General features: G+C 38.7%; 1 protein-coding gene across 2 annotated transcripts in view; it reads right to left on the bottom strand.

The window, feature by feature from the left end:
• The window catches only part of LOC138314122 (ATP-dependent translocase ABCB1-like), a 66374-nt gene that overhangs the window by 21002 nt on the left and 21340 nt on the right, over nt 1-24032 (bottom strand). Inside the window, exons 5-19 of one of the 2 annotated variants that reach the window (XM_069254300.1) lie at nt 22907-23046; nt 20254-20489; nt 20049-20061; nt 19668-19761; nt 17715-17886; nt 17132-17303; nt 14408-14532; nt 12912-13083; nt 12445-12558; nt 7050-7160; nt 6522-6647; nt 6157-6360; nt 3858-4028; nt 2557-2718; nt 1657-1678 (exon numbers count right to left, since the gene is read on the bottom strand). In XM_069254300.1, the coding sequence (XP_069110401.1) occupies nt 1657-1678; nt 2557-2718; nt 3858-4028; nt 6157-6360; nt 6522-6647; nt 7050-7160; nt 12445-12558; nt 12912-13083; nt 14408-14532; nt 17132-17303; nt 17715-17886; nt 19668-19761; nt 20049-20061; nt 20254-20489; nt 22907-23046 (2034 nt within the window). Of the gene's footprint in view, nt 1-1656; nt 1679-2556; nt 2719-3857; nt 4029-6156; nt 6361-6521; nt 6648-7049; nt 7161-12444; nt 12559-12911; nt 13084-14407; nt 14533-17131; nt 17304-17714; nt 17887-19667; nt 19762-19982; nt 19996-20048; nt 20062-20253; nt 20490-22906; nt 23047-24032 lie in introns of both variants that reach the window. The other variant, XM_069254299.1, reaches the window with a different exon arrangement.

Raw genomic sequence — 24032 nt, 5'->3', positions numbered from 1 at the left:
TTAGTGTAAATATGTCATTAGAACCAGATTTGACTTGTAACTTTAGTGTAAATATGTCATTAGAACCAGATTTGACTTGTAACTTTAGTGTAAATATGTCATTAGAACCAGATTTGACTTGTAACTTTAGTGTAAATGTCATTAGAACCTGATTTGACTTGTAACTTTAGTGTAAATATGTCATTAGAACCAGATTTGACTTGTAACTTTAGTGTAAATATGTCATTAGAACCAGATTTGACTTGTAACTTTAGTGTAAATATGTCATTAGAACCAGATTTGACTTGTAACTTTAGTGTAAATATGTCATTAGAACCAGATTTGACTTGTAACTTTAGTGTAAATGTCATTAGAACCAGATTTGACTTGTAACTTTAGTGTAAATATGTCATTAGAATCAGATTTGACTTGTAACTTTAGTGTAAATATGTCATTAGAACCAGATTTGACTGGTAACTTTAGTGTAAATATGTCATTAGAACCTGATTTGACTTGTAACTTTAGTGTAAATATGTCATTAGAACCAGATTTGACTTGTAACTTTAGTGTAAATGTCATTAGAACCAGATTTGACTTGTAACTTTAGTGTAAATATGTCATTAGAACCGATTGACTTGTAACTTTAGTGTAAATGTCATTAGAACGATTGACTTGTAACTTTAGTGTAAATATGCATTAGAACCAGATTTGACTTGTAACTTTAGTGTAAATATGTCATTAGAACCTAGATTTGACTTGTAACTTTATGTAATTTGTAAATGTCATTAGAACCAGATTTGACTTGTAACTTTAGTGTAAATGTCATTAGAACCAGATTTGACTTGTAACTTTAGTGTAAATATGTCATTAGAACCAGATTTGACTTGACTTGTAACTTTAGTGTAAATATGTCATTAGAATCAGATTTGACTTGTAACTTTAGTGTAAATATGTCGTTAGAACCAGATTTGACTTGTAACTTTAGTGTAAATGTCATTAGAACCAGATTTGACTTGTAACTTTAGTGTAAATATGTCATTAGAACCAGATTTGACTTGTAACTTTAGTGTAAATATGTCATTAGAATCAGATTTGACTTGTAACTTTAGTGTAAATATGTCATTAGAACCAGATTTGACTTGTAACTTTAGTGTAAATATGTCGTTTGAACCAGCACTAAACAATTTTGATGTTAAAGACAAAAGAGGTCATCAGAATCTACATAGAAAACATCAAGTTGGTTAATATTTCTATTGTGACCAAACAAAGCAAATAATTTGTAAAATGAAGCGATCAATTCTAATCTAATATACTTGTATTAATACATCTGCAGTGAAGGTGTGTTATATTTACTAGGCATAACTATACCTAATTACTTTTCTCTACTTAATATAAAGGGCTATTTGAGAAATGAAAAACAATATTTTATTCCATACCTCATTTGTAAATTATTATGCAAAACCTTGTTTTATTAAATTTAGAATTATGTAAAACAGTACACTATTATACAGGACCTCTGACTTTAGACACAACTGTCGCATTGATTGGATACTCGACCAATATAATTCTAGACTTTGAATTACTACTCCTAGGAATAAAACAAGGTTCTACATAATGTAAATAGATTTGCTCCTTCTAGCATGTGAAATCATTATAATTATATAAAACCATAATTACCTTCCTCATCTCGGTCCTGGGTCTAAAATATTGAAAAAAAAAAAAAATTAAGAAAGTCTTTTTTCAAAATATATTGAATTGTAATAAATACTGATAATTTAGACTTCATATCAACACTAGAAAAGACTTAAATGTTTCTGCTTTTGTAAGAAATCTGGGAGAGACATGAACAACAAGACAGGATCGGGCATACATGGGTGTCACTTTATGTCCCATTCTTCATGGCGAGTAACTAAAAATGAACAAGAGGCCCATGGGTCTCACCTGATATTAGATATATATTAGTTATATCATTTACTAGCCAACTGAGGTCTTTTGTTCCTTTTGACAAAATACAAAAACAAAAAACACTAAATAGGAAGCAACTTTTTGTGAATGCAAAAATATTTACATTACATAAAGTAATCAAAAACATCAAAATACAAAAAAAAATATTTATGGTGAATGTAATTTTTTAAGTTCAAATAATTATTGTTATCGCAAAGGGCAATAACTCCTTAAGTTTCAGTTGAATCAAGCCGATTTTCAAACTAGCCCAAGATCTATTGTATTTTAGTCTGCACACAAAATTTCATTAAGTTCAGTGAATATTTACTCATGTTATCATGTTCACGAGTTCCAATAAAAATTATATTTGCAAAGGGAAATAACTCCATCAGGTACAATGGAATAAGAACATTTTTCATTCTTGTTTTTCTCATGTTAGTCTGCGTACAATGTTTCGCTATTTTTGGCGAATATTTACACAAGTTATCATGTTCACAACAAAGATCCAATAATTATTATTTGTGCAAAGGGCAATAACTCTGTAAGTCACATTTGAATCAAACCTATTTTCGAATTCGTCCAAGATTTTTCCTATATTAATGCTGAAGCCCCACTCATGACCCTAATCCTCACCTGCATGGTGACTAGCGTCTTGTAAACACCGTCTTTAGCCATCAGTTGGTCGTGTGTTCCCCGTTCTACGATCTCGCCCTCCTTGAACCCAGCGATGGTGTCAGCAGTCTTAATGGTGGACAGTCTGTGAGCAATCACAATGGTAGTTCTACCGGCCCTCGCCTTTAATCAGAACGGTTATCTCCGTGTCAAGAAAGAACAAGAACTTTCTTACAAATCATAATCTTCAATATTAAATACAGTGGAACCTCCCAAAACCGAACCTTCTCAAAACCGATCACCTCTAGAAACCGAACATGGATGTCATGTACGGAATGAATTCCTCTTTATTAATAGTATATAAAACTTCCCAAAACCGATCCCTCCCAATTCCGAATACCGGACCGATTTTGAGATCGGAATAGTCAAATGTAACTAAAATACACTTCTGAAAACCGGCCTTACCTGAGCGACACCGATAGATTGCATTGAGGTCTGATCAACCGACCGTGAAATACACACGTACCTGTACCATAGTTGTTGCATGCCATGTCCTTGGGCATGTATACAGATGTGAAGGCTATAGGTACACAGTAATTATACCCGAGATGGTGGTGTAATTATTTAATCATGCCTATTGTTTAGATATCTAACGAAGGTCTACCATGTGCACGTGGTTTGTTTACTGTAGGAAAACAAGCAGAGCTAGTAATAAAGAGAAAGTTTCGTATTTAAATCACACGGTTTTTTTTTATTTACATATGTAGTTGTCGGATAACGTAAATTATCTGTATGAAGAAGCCGAAGCCATGTATTGTTTTAGAAAATGACTTTGTCATATAATGACCGGCATCAACTGATCATCGTGTAATATTAGACCATTAAATTTGATTCTTGACGTAACCGGAAGCGATCGGTCGTATGTAGGTTGCAGACGAGAACATCCCCAGGAACATTCACGCAACTAACTAACTAAACTACGTTTATAAGCGGTAACAAAGTCAAGTTTGCTGTAATCCATTCCTTTTAAACGTATGATTCTCTCTTTTGTGATAACATTCACATTAACAATCAATATCGGTCGGTTTTAACGAACACTAGGCATACGTGCGGTGCACTAATGTAAAAAACGACTTCCGATCGATTAAATCCGGATCGTGATGATCGGTATTCGGTTCACTTCTCCAAACCGAACCCTCTCTAAACCGGCCGAAATTATATGCACCGACCATGATCGGTTTCGGGAGGTTCCACTGTATTATATTTTATGTCTTAAACAATGAATAATACTCTAAAGGAGCCTAACGTTTGACAAGTGATACCTTATCAAGTGCTTCCTGTACAATAGATTCACTTTCTGTGTCCAGTGCTGATGTCGCCTCATCCAACAGAAGAATGCGTGGATCTCTGACCAAGGCACGAGCAATGGCTACTCTCTGTTTCTGACCACCACTCAGCTGGGCTCCTCTCTCTCCAACTAATGTGTCATATTTCTGGTAAAACATTTGAATATTTATGCATTAGACTAACAGTAAACAAGAGGCCCGGAGGGCCTGTATCGCTCACCTGGTTTGTAATGCCAAGAAATGTTTTAAATACAGGTTCATTGTTTCTTTTCTGAAGGAATATTGAATTAGAATATTTACATCTAATTCCCCTATTGGGCCCCGCCCCTCCAGCCCCCGGGGGGCCAGAGCCAAAATTTATACAAGTTCTGTTCCCCTTCCCCCAAGGATGTTTGTGGCCAAATTTGGTTACAATCCATGCAGAACTCTATGACAAGTGGCGATTTAAAGGAATTACCTCCATTTCCCCTATTGGGTCCCGCCCCTCCTGCCCCCAGGTGGTCAGAGCCAAAATTTATACAAGTTCTGTACCCCTTCCCCAAACGATGTTTGTGGCTAAATTTGGTTACAATTCATGTAGAACTCTATGACTAGTAGTGATTTAAAGGATTTACCTCTATTTCCCCTATTGGGCCCCGCCCCTCCTGCCCTGGGGGGGTCAGAGCCAAAATTTATACAAGTTCTGTTCCCCCTCCTCCAAGGATGTTTGTGGCTAATTTTGGTTACAATTCATGCAGAACTCTAGGACAAGTAGTCATTTAAAGGATTTACCTCTATTTCCCCTATTGGGCCCCGCCCCTCCAGCCCCCAGGGGGCCAGAGCCAAAATTTATACAAGTTCTGTTCCCCTTCCCCCAAGGATGTTTGTGGCCAAATTTGGTTACAATTCATGTAGAACTCTAGGACTAGTAGCGATTTATAGGATTTACCTCTATTTCCCCTATTGGGCCCCGCCCCTCCTGCCCCTGGGGGGTCAGAGCCAGATTTATACAAGTTCTGTTCCCCCTCCCCCAAGGATGTTTGTGGCCAAATTTAGTTACAATCCATGCAGAACTCTATGACAAGTAGCGATTTATAGGATTTACCTCTATTTCCCCTATTGGGCCCCGCCTCTCCTGCCCCCGGGGGGTCAGAGCCAAAATTTATACAAGTTCTGTTCCCCCTCCCCCAAGGATGTTTTGTGGCCAAATTTGGTTACATTCCATGCAGAACTCTAAGACAACTGGCGATTTAAAGGATTTACCTCTATTTCCCCTATTGGGCCCCGCCCCTCCTGCCCCGGGGGCTCAGAGCCAAAATTTATACAAGTTCTGTTTCCCTTCCCCCAAGGATGTTTGTGGCCAAATTTGGTGCCAAATTTGGTTACATTCCATGCAGAACTCTAGGACAAGTAGCGATTTAAAGGATTTACCTCTATTATCCCTATTGGGCCCCGCCCCTCCAGCCCCCGGGGGGCCAGAGCCAAAATTTATACAAGTTCTGTTCCCCTTCCCCCAAGGATGTTTGTGGCCAAATTTGGTTACAATTCATGTAGAACTCTAGGACTAGTAGCGATTTATAGGATTTACCTCTATTTCCCCTATTGGGCCCCGCCCCTCCTGCCCCCGGGGGGTCAGAGCCAAAATTTATACAAGTTCTGTTCCCCCTCCCCCAAGGATGTTTGTGGCCAAATTTAGTTACAATCCATGTAAAACTCTATGACTAGTAGCGATTTAAAGGAAATGTTGAAGGACGGACGGACGGACGACGGGCCATGACATAAGCTCACCGGCCCTTCGGGCAAGGTGAGCTAAAAACGGTTATAACAAATCTCTAGGGACCACCAAAATAAGTTATAAGCATAGTTCATCTCAAATTACAGAAATCTTAAAGGAATCTTGATGTGGAATGAAAAGTTCTCCGCCCTAACATGAATCAATGTAAGCGGGTTTGTCATAAACATGTTTTACTCTATTTTACATCTTTCTGAATAGACAGCGGATTTAGTTTAATTAAAATTGATATTTAACCTAGAGAGTTTAGTTTGGTCTGTTTTTGATTATCTATTTCTTGACCCCAGATCTTTTGTTAAGTGTTATCAAGCCTATAGAACACACAGATATGATGAGAAAGCAATCCAACCATCAAATTAAATGAGCCAATTTGGTTCACAGTGCCTTAAAAATTATTTCTTCTGTACATTGTCAAATAAGAAAATGTTCATTCCTAGAGACACAATCCTTCTAGTTTCAGGAAATATTTCGATTGAATAAGCTAGAAATGGAAGTGAGCCTCACATCGGGAAGATTGTTGATAAAGTCGTGAGCGTTAGCCATCTGTGCTGCCGCTCTGATTTCCTCGTCGGTCACATTGTCTCGACCATATCGGATATTTTCTGCGATGGTTGTGGCAAACAGAACGGGTTCCTGACTGACTATTCCGATGTGTTGTCTGAGCCAGGTTACATTTAGTTCACGGATATCTGTACCATCTATCAAAACCTGAAGAGGAAAACAAGAACATATATAGTCAGTATTAATGAGAGCATCTGAGGGTATGACCATATCACTCTGTTGTCTGGATTTTTGTTGTAAAAGGTAGCAACTTCACTAAATAACTTCAAACTGGACACACATTCATAACTGGTATGACTGCTACAAACCTGTCCGTGAGTTGGATCGTAGAAGCGCTGAAGCAGCTGGACCATGGTACTTTTACCACATCCGCTAGATCCCACTAGAGCTACTGTCTGACCATTTGCCACATGCAGGTCAACTCCCTTCAGTACCTACAAACAAAATTACAGAACTTTCAGATAGCATTCATCAAATATCTGAAAATCTTATTAGAAATTGTCCAGCTTTCATACCTCCAAATAAAACCACTTATCTTTAGCTTCTTCAAAGAAGTTCAACCAAATTCATCCAAAATTAAATATCAACATCTTCTAACAAAAAAAACAAAAAAATCACTTGAAAAAGTATTTTCAATGTGAACACACAAGACATGAATTTGATCAGTACCTTGAAATAAAATTGCGAAAATGTCAATTTATATTTTGAATGCATCTCACATACAACATACAATTTTTAAAGCTCTACATCTTCAGAATAAATTATGTTTAAACCTAATATATTTCCAGCTATGTGTTACACATTGATATTTGATATTTAAATGTGGATATACACACCTCCACCTCTTTACGTGCTGGGTAGGTAAATCTGACTCCACGAAAATCCACGTTTCCTTGGATATGGTCAGGTTTTTTCCCATCCTTGGATTGACTGTCTATATGGGGTTTCTACAATAATTCAATTTTGCTTGTTACGAGCATTTTCATTGGCTTAAAAACTACTTTATCAAAGAAAAAAATGGCGTCGCCGTTTGTGATGTTGCTTCTGATTGGCTGAGATGACGGCGTAATGATTTCACAGACAAAAGAGTCGCAAAATGAATTTTGAGTAATGAAGAGATCATCTTCAGTAAATTGATTAATTTTACTAGATTTTTTATGTTATGGATATATAACACAAAAACCTGAATCATTACGCCGTCATCTCAGATTTTTATGTTATATCTCAATAACATAAACAAGAGGCCCAGAGGGCCTGTATCGCTCACCTGGTTTGTAATGCCAAATAATTTTCTGAATACAGGTTCATTGTTTCTTTTCTAAAGGAATTTTAATATTAACCTCTAAATCCCCTATTGGGCCCCACCCCTCCTGCCCCCTGGGGGTCAGAGCCAAAATTTATACAAGTTCTGTTCCCCTTCCACAAAGGATGTTTCTGGCCAAATTTGGTTACAATCCATGCAGAACTCTATGAGAAGTAGCGATTTAAAGGATTTACCTCTATTTCCCCTATTGGGCCCCACCTCTCCTACCCCCAGGGGATCAGAGCCAAAATTTATACAAGTTCTGTTCCTCTTTCCCCAAGGATGTTTGTGGCCAAATTTGGTTACAATCCATGCAGAACTCTAGGACAAGTAGCGATTGATAGAATTTACCTCTATTTCCCCTATTGGGCCCCGCCCCTCCTGCCCCCTGAGTGTCAGAGCCAAAATTTATACAAGTTCTGTTCTCCTACCCCCAAGGATGTTTGTGGCCAAATTTAGTTACAATCCATACAAAACTCTAGGACAATTAAGTAGCAATTTATAGAATTTACCTATAATTCCCCTATTGGGCCCCGCCCCTCCTGCCCTGGGGACCAGAGCCAAAATTTATACAAACTCAGTTCTTATTCTCCCAAGGATATTTCGGGCCAAATTTGGTTACATTCCATGCAGAACTCTATGACTAGTAGCGAATTAAAGGATTTACCTCTATTTCCCCTATTGGGCCCCACCCCTCCAGCCCCCGGGGGGGCCAGAGCCAAAATTTATACAAGTTCTGTTCCCCTTCCCCCAAGGATGTTTCTGGCCAAATTTGGTTACAATCCATGCAGAACTCTACGACTAGTAGCAATTTATAGGATTTTCCTCTATTTCCCCTATTGGGCCCCGCCCCTCCTGCCCCCGGGGGGGTCAGAGCCAAAATTTATACAAGTTCTGTTCCCCTTCCCCCAAGGATGTTTGTGGCAAAATTTAGTTACATTCCATTCAGAACTCTATGACAAGTAGCGATTTAAAGGATTTACCTATATTTCCCCTATTGGGCCCCGCCCCTCCTGCCCCCGGGGGGTCAGAGCAAATATTTATACAAGTTCTGTTCCCCTTCCCCCAAGGATGTTTGTGGCCAAATTTGGTTACAATCCATGTAGAACTCTATGACAAGTAGCGATTTAAAGGATTTACCTCTATTTCCCCTATTGGGCCCCGCCCCTCCTGCCCCCGGGGGGTCAGAGCCAAAATTTATGCAAGTTCTGTTCCCCTTCCCCCAAGGATGTGTGTGGCCAAATTTGGTTACAATCCATGTAGAACTCTATGACAAGTAGCGATTTAAAGGATTTACCTCTATTTCCCCTATTGGGCCCCGCCCCTCCTGCCCCCAGGGGGTCAGAGCCAAAATTTATACAAGTTCTGTTCCCCTTCCCCCAAGGATGTTTGTGGCCAAATTTTGTTACATTCCATTCAGAACTCTATGACAAGTAGCGATTTAAAGGATTTACCTATATTTCCCCTATTGGGCCCCGCCCCTCCTGCCCCCGGGGTGTCAGAGCCAAAATTTATACAAGTTCTGTTCCCCTTCCCCCAAGGATGTTTGTGGCCAAATTTTGTTACAATCCATGTAGAACTCTATGACAAGTAGCGATTTAAAGGATTTACCTCTATTTCCCCTATTGGGCCCCGCCCCTCCTGCCCCCGGGGGGTCAGAGCCAAAATTTATACAAGTTCTGTTCCCCTTCCCCCAAGGATGTTTGTGGCCAAATTTGGTTACAATCCATGTAGAACTCTATGACAAGTAGCGATTTAAAGGATTTACCTCTATTTCCCCTATTGGGCCCCGCCCCTCCTGCCCCCAGGGGGTCAGAGCCAAAATTTATACAAGTTCTGTTCCCCTTCCCCCAAGGATGTTTGTGGCCAAATTTTGTTACATTCCATTCAGAACTCTATGACAAGTAGCGATTTAAAGGATACCTATATTTCCCCTATTGGGCCCCGCCCCTCCTGCCCCCGGGGTGTCAGAGCCAAAATTTATACAAGTTCTGTTCCCCTTCCCCCAAGGATGTTTGTGGCCAAATTTGGTTACAATCCATGTAGAACTCTATGACAAGTAGCGATTTAAAGGATTTACCTATAATTCCCCTATTGGGCCCCGCCCCTCCTGCCCCCGGGGTGTCAGAGCCAAAATTTATACAAGTTCTGTTCCCCCTCCCCCAAGGATGTTTGTGGCCAAATTTGGTTACAATCCATGTAGAACTCTATGACTAGTAGCGATTTAAAGGAAATGTTGACGGACAGACGGACGGACGGACGACGGACGGACGACGGACGGACGACGGACGACGGACGCCGCGCCATGACATAAGCTCACCGGCCCTTCGGGCCAGGTGAGCTAAAAATCTATTCAAGTTAATCCTTAAATAAATCAATTGAATGTACAAGTTATCTTACTCCAAATAAACAGATGGATATAGAAAAAGATCACTATCAATCAATATATAATGGCAGTTGGCTGGAGCCACAGCCTACCTGTTCTATGAGCTGGTAGATGATATAAGTCGCTCCTCGAGCCACAGCCTACGTGTTCTATGAGCCGTTAGATGATATAAGTCACTCCTCGTGCGACAGCCTACCTGTTCTATGAGGATGATATAAGTCACTCCTCGTGAGACAGCCTACCTGTTCTATGAGGATGATATAAGTCACTCCTCGAGCGACAGCCTACCTGTTCTATGAGGATGATATAAGTCACTCCTCGAGCGACAGCCTACCTGTTCTATGAGCTGGTAGATGATATAAGTTACTCCTCGAGCCACAGCCTACCTGTTCTATGAGGATGATAGATGATATAAGTCACTCCTCAAGCGACAGCCTACCTGTCCTAAGAGCTGGTAGATGATATAAGTTACTTCTCCAGCCACAGCCTACCTGTTCTATGAGCTGATAGATGATATAAGTCACTCCTCGAGCCACAGCCTACCTGTTCTATGAGCTGGTAGATGATATAAGTCACTCCTCGAGCGACAGCCTACCTGTTCTACGAGCTGATAGATGATATAAGTCACTCCTCGAGCCACAGCCTACCTGTCCTATGAGCTGATAGATGATATAAGTCACTCCTCGAGCCACAGCCTACCTGTTCTATGAGCTGATAAATGATATAAGTCACTCCTCGTGCGACAGCCTACCTGTTCTAAGAGGATGATATAAGTCACTCCTCGAGCCACAGCCTACCTGTTCTATGAGCTGATAGATGATATAAGTCACTCCTCGAGCGACAGCCTACCTGTTCTATGAGCTGATAGATGATATAAGTCACACCTCGTGCGACAGCCTACCTGTTCTATGAGCTGATAGATGATATAAGTCACTCCTCGAGCCACAGCCTACCTGTCCTATGAGCTGGTAGATGATATAAGTCACTCCTCGAGCCACAGTCTACATGTTCTATGAGCTGATAGATGATATAAGTCACTCCTCGGGCCACAGCCTACCTGTCCTATGAGCTGATAGATGATATAAGTCACTCCTCGAGCCAAAGCCTACCTGTTCTATGAGCCGTTAGATGATATAAGTCACTCCTCGTGCGACAGCCTACCTGTTCTATGAGCTGGTAGATGATATAAGTCACTCCTCGAGCAACAGCCTACCTGTTCTATGAGGATGATATAAGTCACTCCTCATGCGACAGCCTACCTGTTCTATGAGGATGATATAAGTCACTCCTCTAGCGACAGCCTACCTGTTCTATGAGGATGATATAAGTCACTCCTCGAGCGACAGCCCACCTGTTCTATGAGGATGATATAAGTCACTCCTCGAGCCACAGCCTACCTGTTCTATGAGCTGGTAGATGATATAAGTCACTCCTCGAGCCACAGCCTACCTGTTCTATGAGCTGGTAGATGATATAAGTTACTCCTCGAGCCACAGCCTACCTGTTCTATGAGGATGATAGATGATATAAGTCACTCCTCGAGCGACAGCCTACCTGTCCTATGAGCTGGTAGATGATATAAGTTACTTCTCCAGCTACAGCCTACCTGTTCTATGAGCTGATAGATGATATAAGTCACTCCTCGAGCCACAGCCTACCTGTTCTATGAGCTGGTAGATGATATAAGTCACTCCTCGAGCGACAGCCTACCTGTCCTATGAGCTGATAGATGATATAAGTCACTCCTCGAGCCACAGCCTACCTGTCGTATGAGCTGATAGATGATATAAGTCACTCCTCGAGCCACAGCCTACCTGTTCTATGAGCTGATAGATGATATAAGTCACTCCTCGTGCGACAGCCTACCTGTTCTATGAGCTGATAGATGATATAAGTCACTCCTCAAGCCACAGCCTACCTGTCCTATGAGCTGGTAGATGATATAAGTCACTCCTCGAGCCACAGCCTACCTGTTCAATGAGCTGATAGATGATACAAGTCACTCCTCGAGCCACAGCCTACCTGTCCTATGAGCTGATAGATGATATAAGTCACTCCTCGAGCCACAGCCTACCTGTCCTATGAGATGATAGATGATATAAGTCACTCCTCGAGCCACAGCCTACCTGTCCTATGAGCTGATAGATGATATAATTCACTCCTCGAGCGACAGCCTACCTGTCCTATGAGCTGATAGATGATATAAGTCATTCCTCGAGCCACAGCCTACCTGTTCTATGAGCTGGTAGATGATATAAATTACTCCTCGAGCGACAGCCTACCTGTCCTATGAGTTGATAGATGATATAAGTCACTCCTCGAGCCACAGCCTACCTGTTCTATGAGCTGATAGATGACATAAGTCACTCCTCCAGCGACAGCCTACCTGTTCTATGAGCTGATAGATGACATAAGTCACTCCTCGAGCCACAGCCTACCTGTTCTATGAGCTGATAGATGATAAAAGTCACTCCTCCAGCGACAGCCTACCTGTTCTATGAGCTGATAGATTATAAAAGTCACTCCTCCAGCGACAGCCTACCTGTTCTATGAGCTGATAGATTATATAAGCCGCTCCTCGAGCGACAGCCAGACTCTGGAGATGAGGAGCTGCATTACCCAGAGAAAATGCACCAATCAGGACACTGAAGAACACCTGGAAATGAATCACAACAGGTTAAACAGCAACAGGTGAGAACAACAACAGGTGAGAACAACAACAGCCATTCTGAAAGGTCACCAGTGATACACAAACTGGCAGTATCAAATTGATAAATTAATACTAGGTAAAACAACTTTTACAAAGGTACTGCAATTATAAATGTTAAATCTATTTACAGATATAGACAAAAATATCAGTGTGAACTTCAATTATTTTTAGAAAAGCAGAATTATTTGCAAACTTAAACTAGACAACCAATGTTCACCAGAAAGAGCCTATGCTTAAGTGATTGCATGACTGACAAACAGACACAGCGATTACCACAAGGCTCCTTTAAGAAAACTTACAATGAGGACTTTTCCAATACTGTAACCATCCTCACGAACAAGCTTGGCACCATACCAGAATCCCAAAGCGTATGAGCCCATCATAATGAACCATATAAGTCCCATTGAAAGGCCGCTGGTGATGCTCTTCCTAACACCAATAGCCTTGGCATGCTCCAAATTTTTATCATACCTGGAAGTTAAAAATAATTACAAGCTTAAGGAATATCAAACAGCTACTTCTCTTAATCTGAAAATATAATTTTACATTTAATAACAATCAGAGTTAAGGGTATTCTGAAATGTATCAAGCCCTGTAATCTTTATAGCACCTGGTACTGTAAACCATTTATTTTCACATAATCAATATATATTGTTGTCTTTGCTGTTTCCAACATATTCATGAATATTTATTTTTGTGGCAACTTTATTTCGTATTTTCATGCCATACCACAAATTTCATATTTTCATACCCTACCACAAATTTCATATTTTCATGCCATACCACAAATTTCGTATTTTCATGCCCTTCCACATATTTTGCGTCATTAGATGAAGGATTTCAAATTAACAATAAAGAGTTTTTATTAGATCCAATTAAATATGTATTTGACATCAAAACAAAAGATGTGTTCAAGCATTGTTATGGTAATAAACTACAAATTAATCGCTGATCCGGGCAAGTAAATTAGCCATTAAGGACTCTTACTGACAAGAGTGCATTTATATATACATATGTTATATGAGTAAAAAAGAACGTGTCCATGTGATGGTTTCCATATACATAAAAAGAAAACACAACTATAAAACAGTTTTTTCCTCCCTAGCGCTTTCTCGGCTCATGCCGGTCTTCAGGGGTTTGAATTCTTTTATTTGTAAAACATGACGTCATAGTAAGATTACGTCATGACATGGTACATAAAGATATTGTGAATGGTTCTGGAAGAAACTAACAAAAACATGAGGACAAAATAAAAACTAATATGAAGTTCCTTTGTCCCGTTCTGAATTTAACACAGGTTTCATAAGTTGAATGAAATACATTTCTTTATTTTTTTCTTTTTAAAAGATCTGAATTAGACATTTGATATATTGGTAAAATAAAAAAGTTATCATTAGCACACATATGACAATGTTCGTTTACTGTTAAATATCTGAGATGGTCTGTTTTGGTTTGTTGTTGGTGTAATGTAACTCTCTTTCTCAATTCCATTCCTGTCTGACCAATATAAAAATCTGAGCATTTGCTACAAATAAGTGCACCTTACATGATTTGAATAAAAATCAAGATAGTTATGCGAATCCGTCGGCTTACAATACAAGTCAGTAGAGATTTCACCATTTTTAATATGTACAGATATATCCAAAAACGGTAGTTTTACTGTACTAGAATCCATTGTGTACTGTATATCAGGATGTAGCTTATTAAGTTCTTGAAATAATGTATTTACATGTTACATGTATATTTATGTTATTATCTAAGAAATACAAAACTCTGAAAGTCTACAAAGTGTTACCTTTTAAACTCCTTTTTCTGGCCGCCGAAAGCCACTACGGTACGGATAGAACTTAACACCTCTTCAGCTACGGCTCCTGCCTTTGCATACGCCTTCAGTTCCAGACTTGACATCGTACCCACCAACTGTTTTACATCAAATAGATATAATGAAGGACAGGAAGAGGCCATGAAGGCATGTTTCGTTAAAAAATAGTGATAGTAGGAAAAAAAGCCAAAGCCTTTCCATAAAGTACAAATCCATCATATATACAGTATCTTGATGTGAGTACAAATCCATCATATATACAGTATCTTGATGTGAGTACAAATCCATCATATATACAGTATCTTGATGTGAGTACAAATCCATCATATATACAGTATCTTGATGTGAGTACAAATCCATCATATATACAGTATCTTGATGTGAGTACAAATCCATCATATATACAGTATCTTGATGTGAGTACAAATCCATCATATATACAGTATCTTGATGTGAGTACAAATCCATCATATATACAGTATCTTGATGTGAGTACAAATCCATCATATATACAGTATCTTGATGGTGCATCCGCCGACCAATGATCGACCAATCAAAACCGTCATCCGTCCCATCCAGACTGGATGATCTCAAAAACTGGAATGATCGACCAATCAAAACCGTCATCCGTCCCCATCTCAGTCAGACTGGAATGATCGACCAATCAAAACCGTCATCCGTCCCCATCTCAAACTGGAATGATATTGACTGACAATCAAAACCTTCATCCTTCCCCATCTCAGACTGGAATGATCGACCAATCAAAAATATCATCCCTCCCCATCTTAGACTGGAATGATCCACCAATCAAAACCGTCATCCCTCCCCATCCAGTGGCGTAGGAAGATGAAACGTAATGGGGGGGGGGCAAAGGTCCTCAATATTTTGTAAACCCCCCCCCCCCAACTCACAACCATATATGCTTTATGTACATTTTTCATATATCATTAAATTTAATCATTGTACACATGTATAGACAGTGAGGTCGCTAAAAGGAAATTAACGAAAAACGCAAATTGGCCAAATTAGCGTGTGACCATCGAAGGCGCGAGATTTTGGTGTTTTAGGGGTCTGAGGGTGACTCCCGAGAAAAAATATTGTAATTTAGAATGGCTGAGATGAGTTTTACAATGTATTTTGATGGTTTTGCGAGCGCCCGAAGGCACGAGATTTTGGTGTTTGGCGGGTCCGGGGCCTCCACCGGGAAAAATATTACGATTTAGAAATGAGGTTTGATGAATTTCCGAGCGCCCGAAAGCACGAGATTTTGGTGTTTGGGGGGTCCAGGGGTCTCCCCCGAAAAAAATACGTTTTAGAATGGCTGAGATGAGTTTTACGATGTATTTTAATGATTATAAAGCGTTCTTAACATGGTAATTTTTCGATTTAAAGCTACCTGCATTTAGAAATGATAATTGTGTCGTCATAAAATTATGCAACCCTACTCGATCTGAATATACCGGCTTCACACCATCGGCACATTGTTATGTAACATTAAAAAAAATGAATTAATTGTCTCGTTAAGATATATAAACAAATTGATCTTTTAAGAGACATTTTTAAATAGTACATAGAATCCCTTGATGTACATTTTTAGTCTAGTTCGTTTGTATTGAATTTTTACTGTTTAAGGTTTGACATTATGTGCTTGAACGTTTTAGGAAATGCGCCGCGCAGCGGAAAATTTTCTATAATGAAGTATGAAAAATGTGCAGGAGGACCCTTTTTTCTTTCAAATAAGCATTTCTAGAAAATTTTAGTCGGCGAAAATTGGGGGGGGCGGGGCAAAAAGACATGTTTGCCCCCCCATCCTGGGGAACAGTTGCCCCACCTGCACCCTCCCCATCTTAGACTGGAATGATCCACCAATCAAAACAGTCATCCTTCCCCATCTCAGACTGGAATGATCGACCAATCAAAAAATATCATCCCTCCCCATCTTAGACTGGAATGATCCACCAATCAAAACCGTCATCCCTCCCCATCTCAGACTGGAATGATCCACCAATCAAAACCGTCATCCCTCCCCAATCTCAGGCTAGAATGATCGACCAATCAAAACCGTCATTCCTCCCCATCTCAGACTGGAATGATCCACCAATCAAAACCATCATCCCTCCCCATCTCAGACTGGAATGATCCACCAATCAAAACCATCATCCCTCCCCAATCTCAGACTAGGATGATAGACCAATCAAAAATTACATCTCAGACTGGAATGATCAACCAATCAAAATTGTCATCCCTCCCCAATCTCAGAATTGGATGATCGACCAATCAAAAATTACATCTCAGACTAGAATGATCAACCAATCAAAACTGTCATCCCTTCTAATCTCAGACTGGAATGATCGACCAATCAAAACCGTCATCCCTCCCCAATCTCAGACTAGAATGATCGACCAATCAAAACCGTCATCCCTCCCCATCTCAGACTGGAATGATCCACCAATCAAAACCATCATCCTTCCCCATCTCAGACTGCAATGATCCACCAATCAAAACCGTCATCCCTCCCCATCTCAGACTGGAATGATCCACCAATCAAAACCGTCATCCCTCCCCAATCTCAGACTTAAATGATCAACCAATCAAAACTGTCATCCCTTACCCAATCTCAGACTAGAATGATCGACCAATCAAAAATGTCATCTCTCTCCCATCTCAGACTAGAATGATTGACCAATCAAAACTAACCTTATTCATGACGAATCCTGTGGCAGCTAACAGTGGACTGATGGCGAGAATGACGAGGGTTAGCTTCCAGCCATAGTAAAATCCAATCACAAAACCAGCCAGAAATCCAGAGAACCACTGCCAAAATGATCCCAACTTATCACCAATCCCAGCGTGGATCTTATTAATATCACTGGAAAACAAAAAATAGCGTGTCCTAAGGCTAACAAAGTACAAATAGTCAAATCTTCCATTTGATGTTAGGTCTGTGCAAACAAAATAATTAGTTTGATATGATGTCAGGACGTTAAAACTTCAATTCATTTGAATATTAATAAAGCACTCTAAATATCAACATTCAAAATCTACATTAAATCTTCAGAAGCAAATACACTTGAAAAATTTAATATGTATTCATAGCAAGGATTGCTTATTTTTGTCTGAATATAATTCTCAGGTACAGCCATACCTGTCTAAAAAGACCAACAAAGGGATTTACTGGTAGCAAACTGTTTATGCACAGGTAATGTAAAACTGGCTAAATGTCAGAGTTAATACATTTGATATATCAGGTCTTATGAGTACTATTGATAAATGAACTTACTCGGACAATCGTGTATTCAGCTCCCCTGATTCGTGGGTGTCAAACCATCCTATTTCCTGGCGAACTACGTTCTTAAAGAACGCTTGTCGTATCCTATGTGACTGGCGCTCAGCTGCGATGGCCCAGAAAGTGACCTGACCATAGCCCACTACCAGTACACCGCAACCAATGACTGTGGAAAACAAAAGTTATAATGTCAGCCAACCAATGACTGTGGAAAACAAAAGTTAAAATGTCAGCCAACCAATGACTGTGGAAAACAAAAGTTACAATGTCAGCAAACCAATGACTGTGGAAAACAAAAGTTACGATGTCAGCCAACCAATGTCTGTGAAAAACAAAAGTTAAAATGTCAGCCAACCAATGACTGTGGAAAACAAAAGTTACGATGTCAGCCAACCAATGTCTGTGAAAAACAAAAGTTAAAATGTCAGCCAACCAATGACTGTTGAAAAAAAAAGTTAAAATGTCAGCCAACCAATGACTGTGGAAAACAAAAGTTAAAATGTCAGCCAACCAATGTCTGTGGAAAACAAAAGTTAAAATGTCAGCCAACCAATGTCCGGAGAAAACAAAATTTACAATGTCAGCCAACCAATGACAGTGGAAAACAAAAGTTATAATGTCAGCCAACCAATGACTGTAGAAAACAAAAGTTACAATGTCAGCCAACCAATGACTGTGGAAAACAAAAGTTAAAATGTCAGCCAACCAATGTCTGTGAAAAACAAAAGTTAAAATGTCAGCCAACCAATGACTGTTGAAAAAAAAAGTTAAAATGTCAGCCAACCAATGACTGTGGAAAACAAAAGTTAAAATGTCAGCCAACCAATGTCTGTGGAAAACAAAAGTTAAAATGTCAGCCAACCAATGTCCGGAGAAAACAAAATTTACAATGTCAGCCAACCAATGACAGTGGAAAACAAAAGTTATAATGTCAGCCAACCAATGACTGTAGAAAACAAAAGTTACAATGTCAGCCAACCAATGACTGTGGAAAACAAAAGTTAAAATGTCAGCCAACCAATGTCTGTGGAAAACAACAGTTACAATGTCAGCCAACTAATGACTGGGGAAAACAAATGTCACAATGTCAGCCAACCAATGTCTGTGGAAAACAAAAGTTAAAATGTCAGCCAACCAATGTCCGGAGAAAACAAAATTTACAATGTCAGCCAACCAATGACTGTGGAAAACAAAATTTAAAATGTCAGCCAACCAATGTCTGTGGAAAACAAAAGTTACAATGTCAGCCAACTAATGACTGGGGAAAACAAATGTTACAATGTCAGCCAAATAATGACTGGGGAAAACAAATGTTACAATGTCAGCCAACTAATGACAGGGGAAAACAAAAGTTACAATGTCAGCCAAATAATGACTGGGGAAACAAATGTTACAATGGCCAACTAATGACTGGGAAAACAAAAGTTACAATGTCAGCCAGATATTGATCATTAAAGTTTTTTTGTGTCTTGACAAAGGCAGATCACTCTTACATCATCCTTGATACTGCAGGGTCTGATCACTTATGATCTCTGCACCCCTGGACTACTCATAGTAAAACTGGAGGCAACAGAACAGAACATTAATTCAGTCCTTTGATGTACATCAAAGACCGTGACTTTGATGTTAGCATTGCTCTCTCATTAGTCTTTAAAGGAAATCTTTGCTGGCGTGTGATTGGTCAAATGTTTTCCACTGAGATGTCTACAATTTCAATATGATATAGTCCAGGGGTGTAGAGATTGTAAGTGATAGTAACCCCTGGAGTGTTGAGGATGCTCTAACATTTGACAATATCTTTTATCACACTGTTGGATTTACCACTTTGCCTCATATGAAAGATGAAAAATTTCAGAGACTAAAATTCATTTATAAAGCAGAGAAGAGCTAAGATTACTAGATAATACAGTTTTATTTCAGGGTAAAAATTCTCCAGGCAGTACTTACTGATGTAGTAGATAGCAAAAGTGCCCATCCTATCCAGAAGGTCGTTCTCTAGCTGATAGTCAAGCTGTGGTAGATACGAACTGATGTTACTGACTGACGTTCCGATGTTACTGACGTTCCGGTACTGTCTGTAAAGAACCAAAATCATATACTGTATAACAATAGGAAACTGATGTTCCTGACGTTCGGTACTGTCTGTAAAGAACCAAAATCATATACTGTATAACAATAGGAACTGATTTACTGACGTTCCGGTACTGTCTGTAAAGAACCAAAATCATATACTGTATAACAATAGGAACTGATGTTACTGACGTTCCGGTACTGTCTGTAAAGAACCAAAATCGTATACTGTATAACAATAGGAACTGATGTTATGACGTTCCGGTACTGTCTGTGTAAAGAACCAAAATCGTATATGTATAACAATAGGAACTGGTTGGACATGGACTGTTTGTAAAAAACTTACACCGTAAAACCATAGGAACTGATGTTAATGACTTATAAACAATTTGAAAATGCCTTTCTCATGGATTGGAATATGTTGTTGACATATCCCCTGAGGTTTGACAGATCCTGTATATACCTGAGTAATTCTGGGTCGGAGAAAGCCTGGTCCCGTGTAAATGTGAGTACATAGCCCATATCTGTGAGGATTTTGTAGATAGAATCCACGGCTGAACTATACAGGCCTGACTCCACAAACAAGTCTATCATGTCACCAAACACTATGATCATTCCAGGCAGAGCAGAACCATGGCAACAGGCAAGAATTGAGCCCAGAATCATCAGAAAAACATCTCCACAGGTGGCAAACTTAAACTGAAAAAAAAACCCAAGAGGCCCATGGGTCTTATCGGTCATCTGACTCATGGTACAAAACAGCAAAGTCACAGTATAAAGTTCTGAAATAGATAATGGTCATTTGTTGAATAAACTTGGTAGCCCTTCATCCATATATGGTTGTAACCCATACAAGGATTAAGGAGGAGTCAAATTTTATAACCAAAGTTCAGCAAAACTCCCATTTTGGACCCCCGCCGTTCTATTCCTATGGGTCTTACCTCGGTCCTTAATAAAATATGATTGTCCTAGCCTAAAGTTCCCCCTTCTGAGCCCTGCCCCTCTGTCCCCAGGGGTCGGACCTAACTCGTTTATATAAGATATGATTGTCCTGCCCCAATGATGTTTCACACCAAATAAGGATGAAATCAACTCAAGAGTTAAGGAGGAGGAGGATTTTAAAGCTAAAATTAACAAAAGGTTATCCCCTTTTTGGGGTTTCTTTAGAGGTTGGAGCAAGCTCATTTATATAAAATATTATTGTCCTTCTCCAATGATGTTTCACACCAAATATGGATAAAATCCATCCAAGGATGAAGGAGGAGTAGGATTTTCAAGCTAAAATTAAGAAAATTTCACCTTTTGGGGCCCTACCACTCAGCCCCTAGGGATGGGAGCAGTCTTATTTATATCAAATATAATTGTCCTTCCCCAATGATGCTTCACACCAAATATGAATGTTATCCACTCAAAGGTTAAGGAGGAATAGGCTTTTGTATAAATAGTCTTACGCACGACGCACGGCGACAGACGAAACACGATGACAATAGTTCATCCTGACCTGCAGTAAGACAGTAACTTTTCAGGGTATTTTGGGAAGAAAGTTTTTGCAACAAATTGGGAATTTTTAATCGCAAAAAGAGCAGATTTGGAAAAAAGCTACCCATTACTGAACATGGTATTACAGGTGATTAGATATTGTAAAACTGTAAACTATTTCATTTTATCAAAAGGTGATGACCATCACAACAGTTTCAGAGTAGTTTGTTTTTAGATTAAACAACAAAGGGGGAGATTTCTGGGTTTAATTTGTTTTTCAGCTATTTGATAGGGATTTTTTTTATTGTAATTGGGGAAAAAATAGAGGGGTTTGGCATTGGGAATGGGGTCGTTTACCGACCCCAGTTATATAAGGAGAAAAATCACTGTTAGATGACCTAAAAATTCGCTTTTATAGCAAACATTAACATTTATGCAAAAGAAGGCAACTCGGCGAAAATTTGAAATGTAACAAAAAACATATATTACTATTGAGGAAATAGAATATGCTCCTTCTAGCTTCACACCCAATCTCAACAAGAGCTGTTGGAGAACAGCAAAGCTCGCCTATTCAGAAGAAGTTGATGTTCAAGTATTTACTATTTAAACTTATGCTTAAACAATTGACAAAATAGAAACTTGCTCAAAAACTTTAACATGGAAATATGACAAATTAACAGACTCAAAAACCCCCTAAAGGGCCCCAAATTGGTTGTATTATCACGTTCAGCATCCATACACATTAGGAAAATAAAATCATAAACATTTATGATGACTTAAGCTTAAACAATTGACAAAATAGAAACTTGCTCAAAAACTTTAACATGGAAATATGACAAATTAACAGACTCAAAAAACCCCTAAAGGGCCCCAAATTGGTTGTATTATCACGTTCAGCATCCATACACATATGGAAAATAAAATCATAAACATTTATGATGACTTAAGCTTAAACAATAGACAAAATAGAAACTTGCTCAAAAACTTTAACATAGAAATCTGACAAATTAACAAACTCAAAAAAACCTAAAGGGCCCCAAATTGGTTGTATTATCACGTTCAGCATCCATACACATTAGGAAAATAAAATCATAAACATTTATGATGACTTAAGCTTAAACAATTGACGAAACAGAAACTTGCTCAAAAACTTTAACGTATGTGAAATGGGACGCCAACGCTGACGCCGACGCCGGGGTGACAACATTAGCTCCCCCTATTCTTCGAATAGGCGAGCTAAAAATGCTTAATGAATACAAACACATCAAAAAAATAAACAGCTTATTCTTATTAAAGTCAAACTTAAGTTGAACTTATTTAAGTCAAAAATGTTCATATAAGTTTCATGAGGAGAAATCTGCAGTTTTGTGCCAGGAAACCAGGCCTAAATACTATATGTATGTTTGATATACACCATATTGACTCTGCTAGCGTAAATATAACCTGTGCAAAACCAAAATCTACAGGTCTACCTAGCACACACCCCCATTAAGCCATAGGAGTTTCAAAGAACCACTGATTTTAGGCTTTTGAAGGATATGTTTAATGCCTTATAATTTCTAAACTGATGTCATGGCTACTTTAGCTGAAGTTCAAATTTTTCACTAGTCTGTATCAAAGTTTCCACTGTAACTTACAACTTCGAACAACCCAACCATTTTGGTTTCTTCTTCTTCCTTGTCTTTCTTTTCTTTTTTTTCATCTTCATCTGACAATGCCACTCTATTGATGTCAGCTGTAGATCGTCCGTTAGTCTTGTACGTTTCATCTTCAGAATCTACATCATAAAATCAAAACAATTATACATACTTTATAAATGAATGCTATGTTTGTAGGAATAAAATTACTTTTTTCTTCAATTTAAACTTTGTAAATGTATGCTACATATGTACTGTAAGAACATATAATTTCATTCTTTTTTCCTCAAATTGTACTTTATAAATGTACTCTCTATGTGTAGGAATATAATTTCATTTTTTATGTTTTCTATTTCTGTATAATTTCAGGGCCACTTTTCATAAACATTCCTAAACATTAAGAAACTATTAACTTAATTTTCCCCATAGAAAGAATTATAGAAGTTAAGGAAAAAATCTTAAGCTAAGGAGCCTTCCTTAAAATCTGTAATGCTTTCCTATGGAGAATTTTAAGTTATTAAGGGATTCCTTAAGGAATGTTCATGAAACCGGGCTCTGTTCAGTATTTGTTGAGGATGCTGTATGGATGTTATAGAAATTTTCTCAGACACACAAAAAAGAGGATTAATAAGAAAGAACAATCTAGCCATAATATTGTACCACATGATTGTAAAGGTCAGACTTCTAAACAAACCTGATATTGCCTAGCAACTACCCAAGTCTATTATTGATCCAGAAATAACTATTGACAAATTAAACCAATCCTAGGAATTTAATCACGTGTATATTTCCTTGCTATATAAAAATTATGAATCATAAGCATGGATGACAAATAGTCATTGTGTACATCTACACAAATTAAACAGACTATATACAAATGTAATTTTCATTTCTCAAAAGTTTAATATACAAATTGTTGTAATCTTGATAAAGACAAACTATAAAATGAAAATACATAAACTTTTATATCGTTTTTCTAATTTTGAGTCTGCGTCTTCATACAAATATGTATGTAATTTTATCCTGGTGAACTTATTCTATGATTATGGTATTAATCTAAGTTGGATTTGTTAGTCTCAGTCAGCCATGTGTGTGTGACGTTTGAAACACTACAATACAAATATCA

The sequence above is a fragment of the Argopecten irradians genome, chromosome 2 (assembly GCF_041381155.1).
Source record: "Argopecten irradians isolate NY chromosome 2, Ai_NY, whole genome shotgun sequence".
NCBI classification, from domain to species: Eukaryota; Metazoa; Mollusca; class Bivalvia; order Pectinida; family Pectinidae; genus Argopecten; species Argopecten irradians.
The sequence above is the reverse complement of the archived record's forward strand: the minus strand, read 5'-3'. Positions and strand labels throughout refer to the sequence as shown.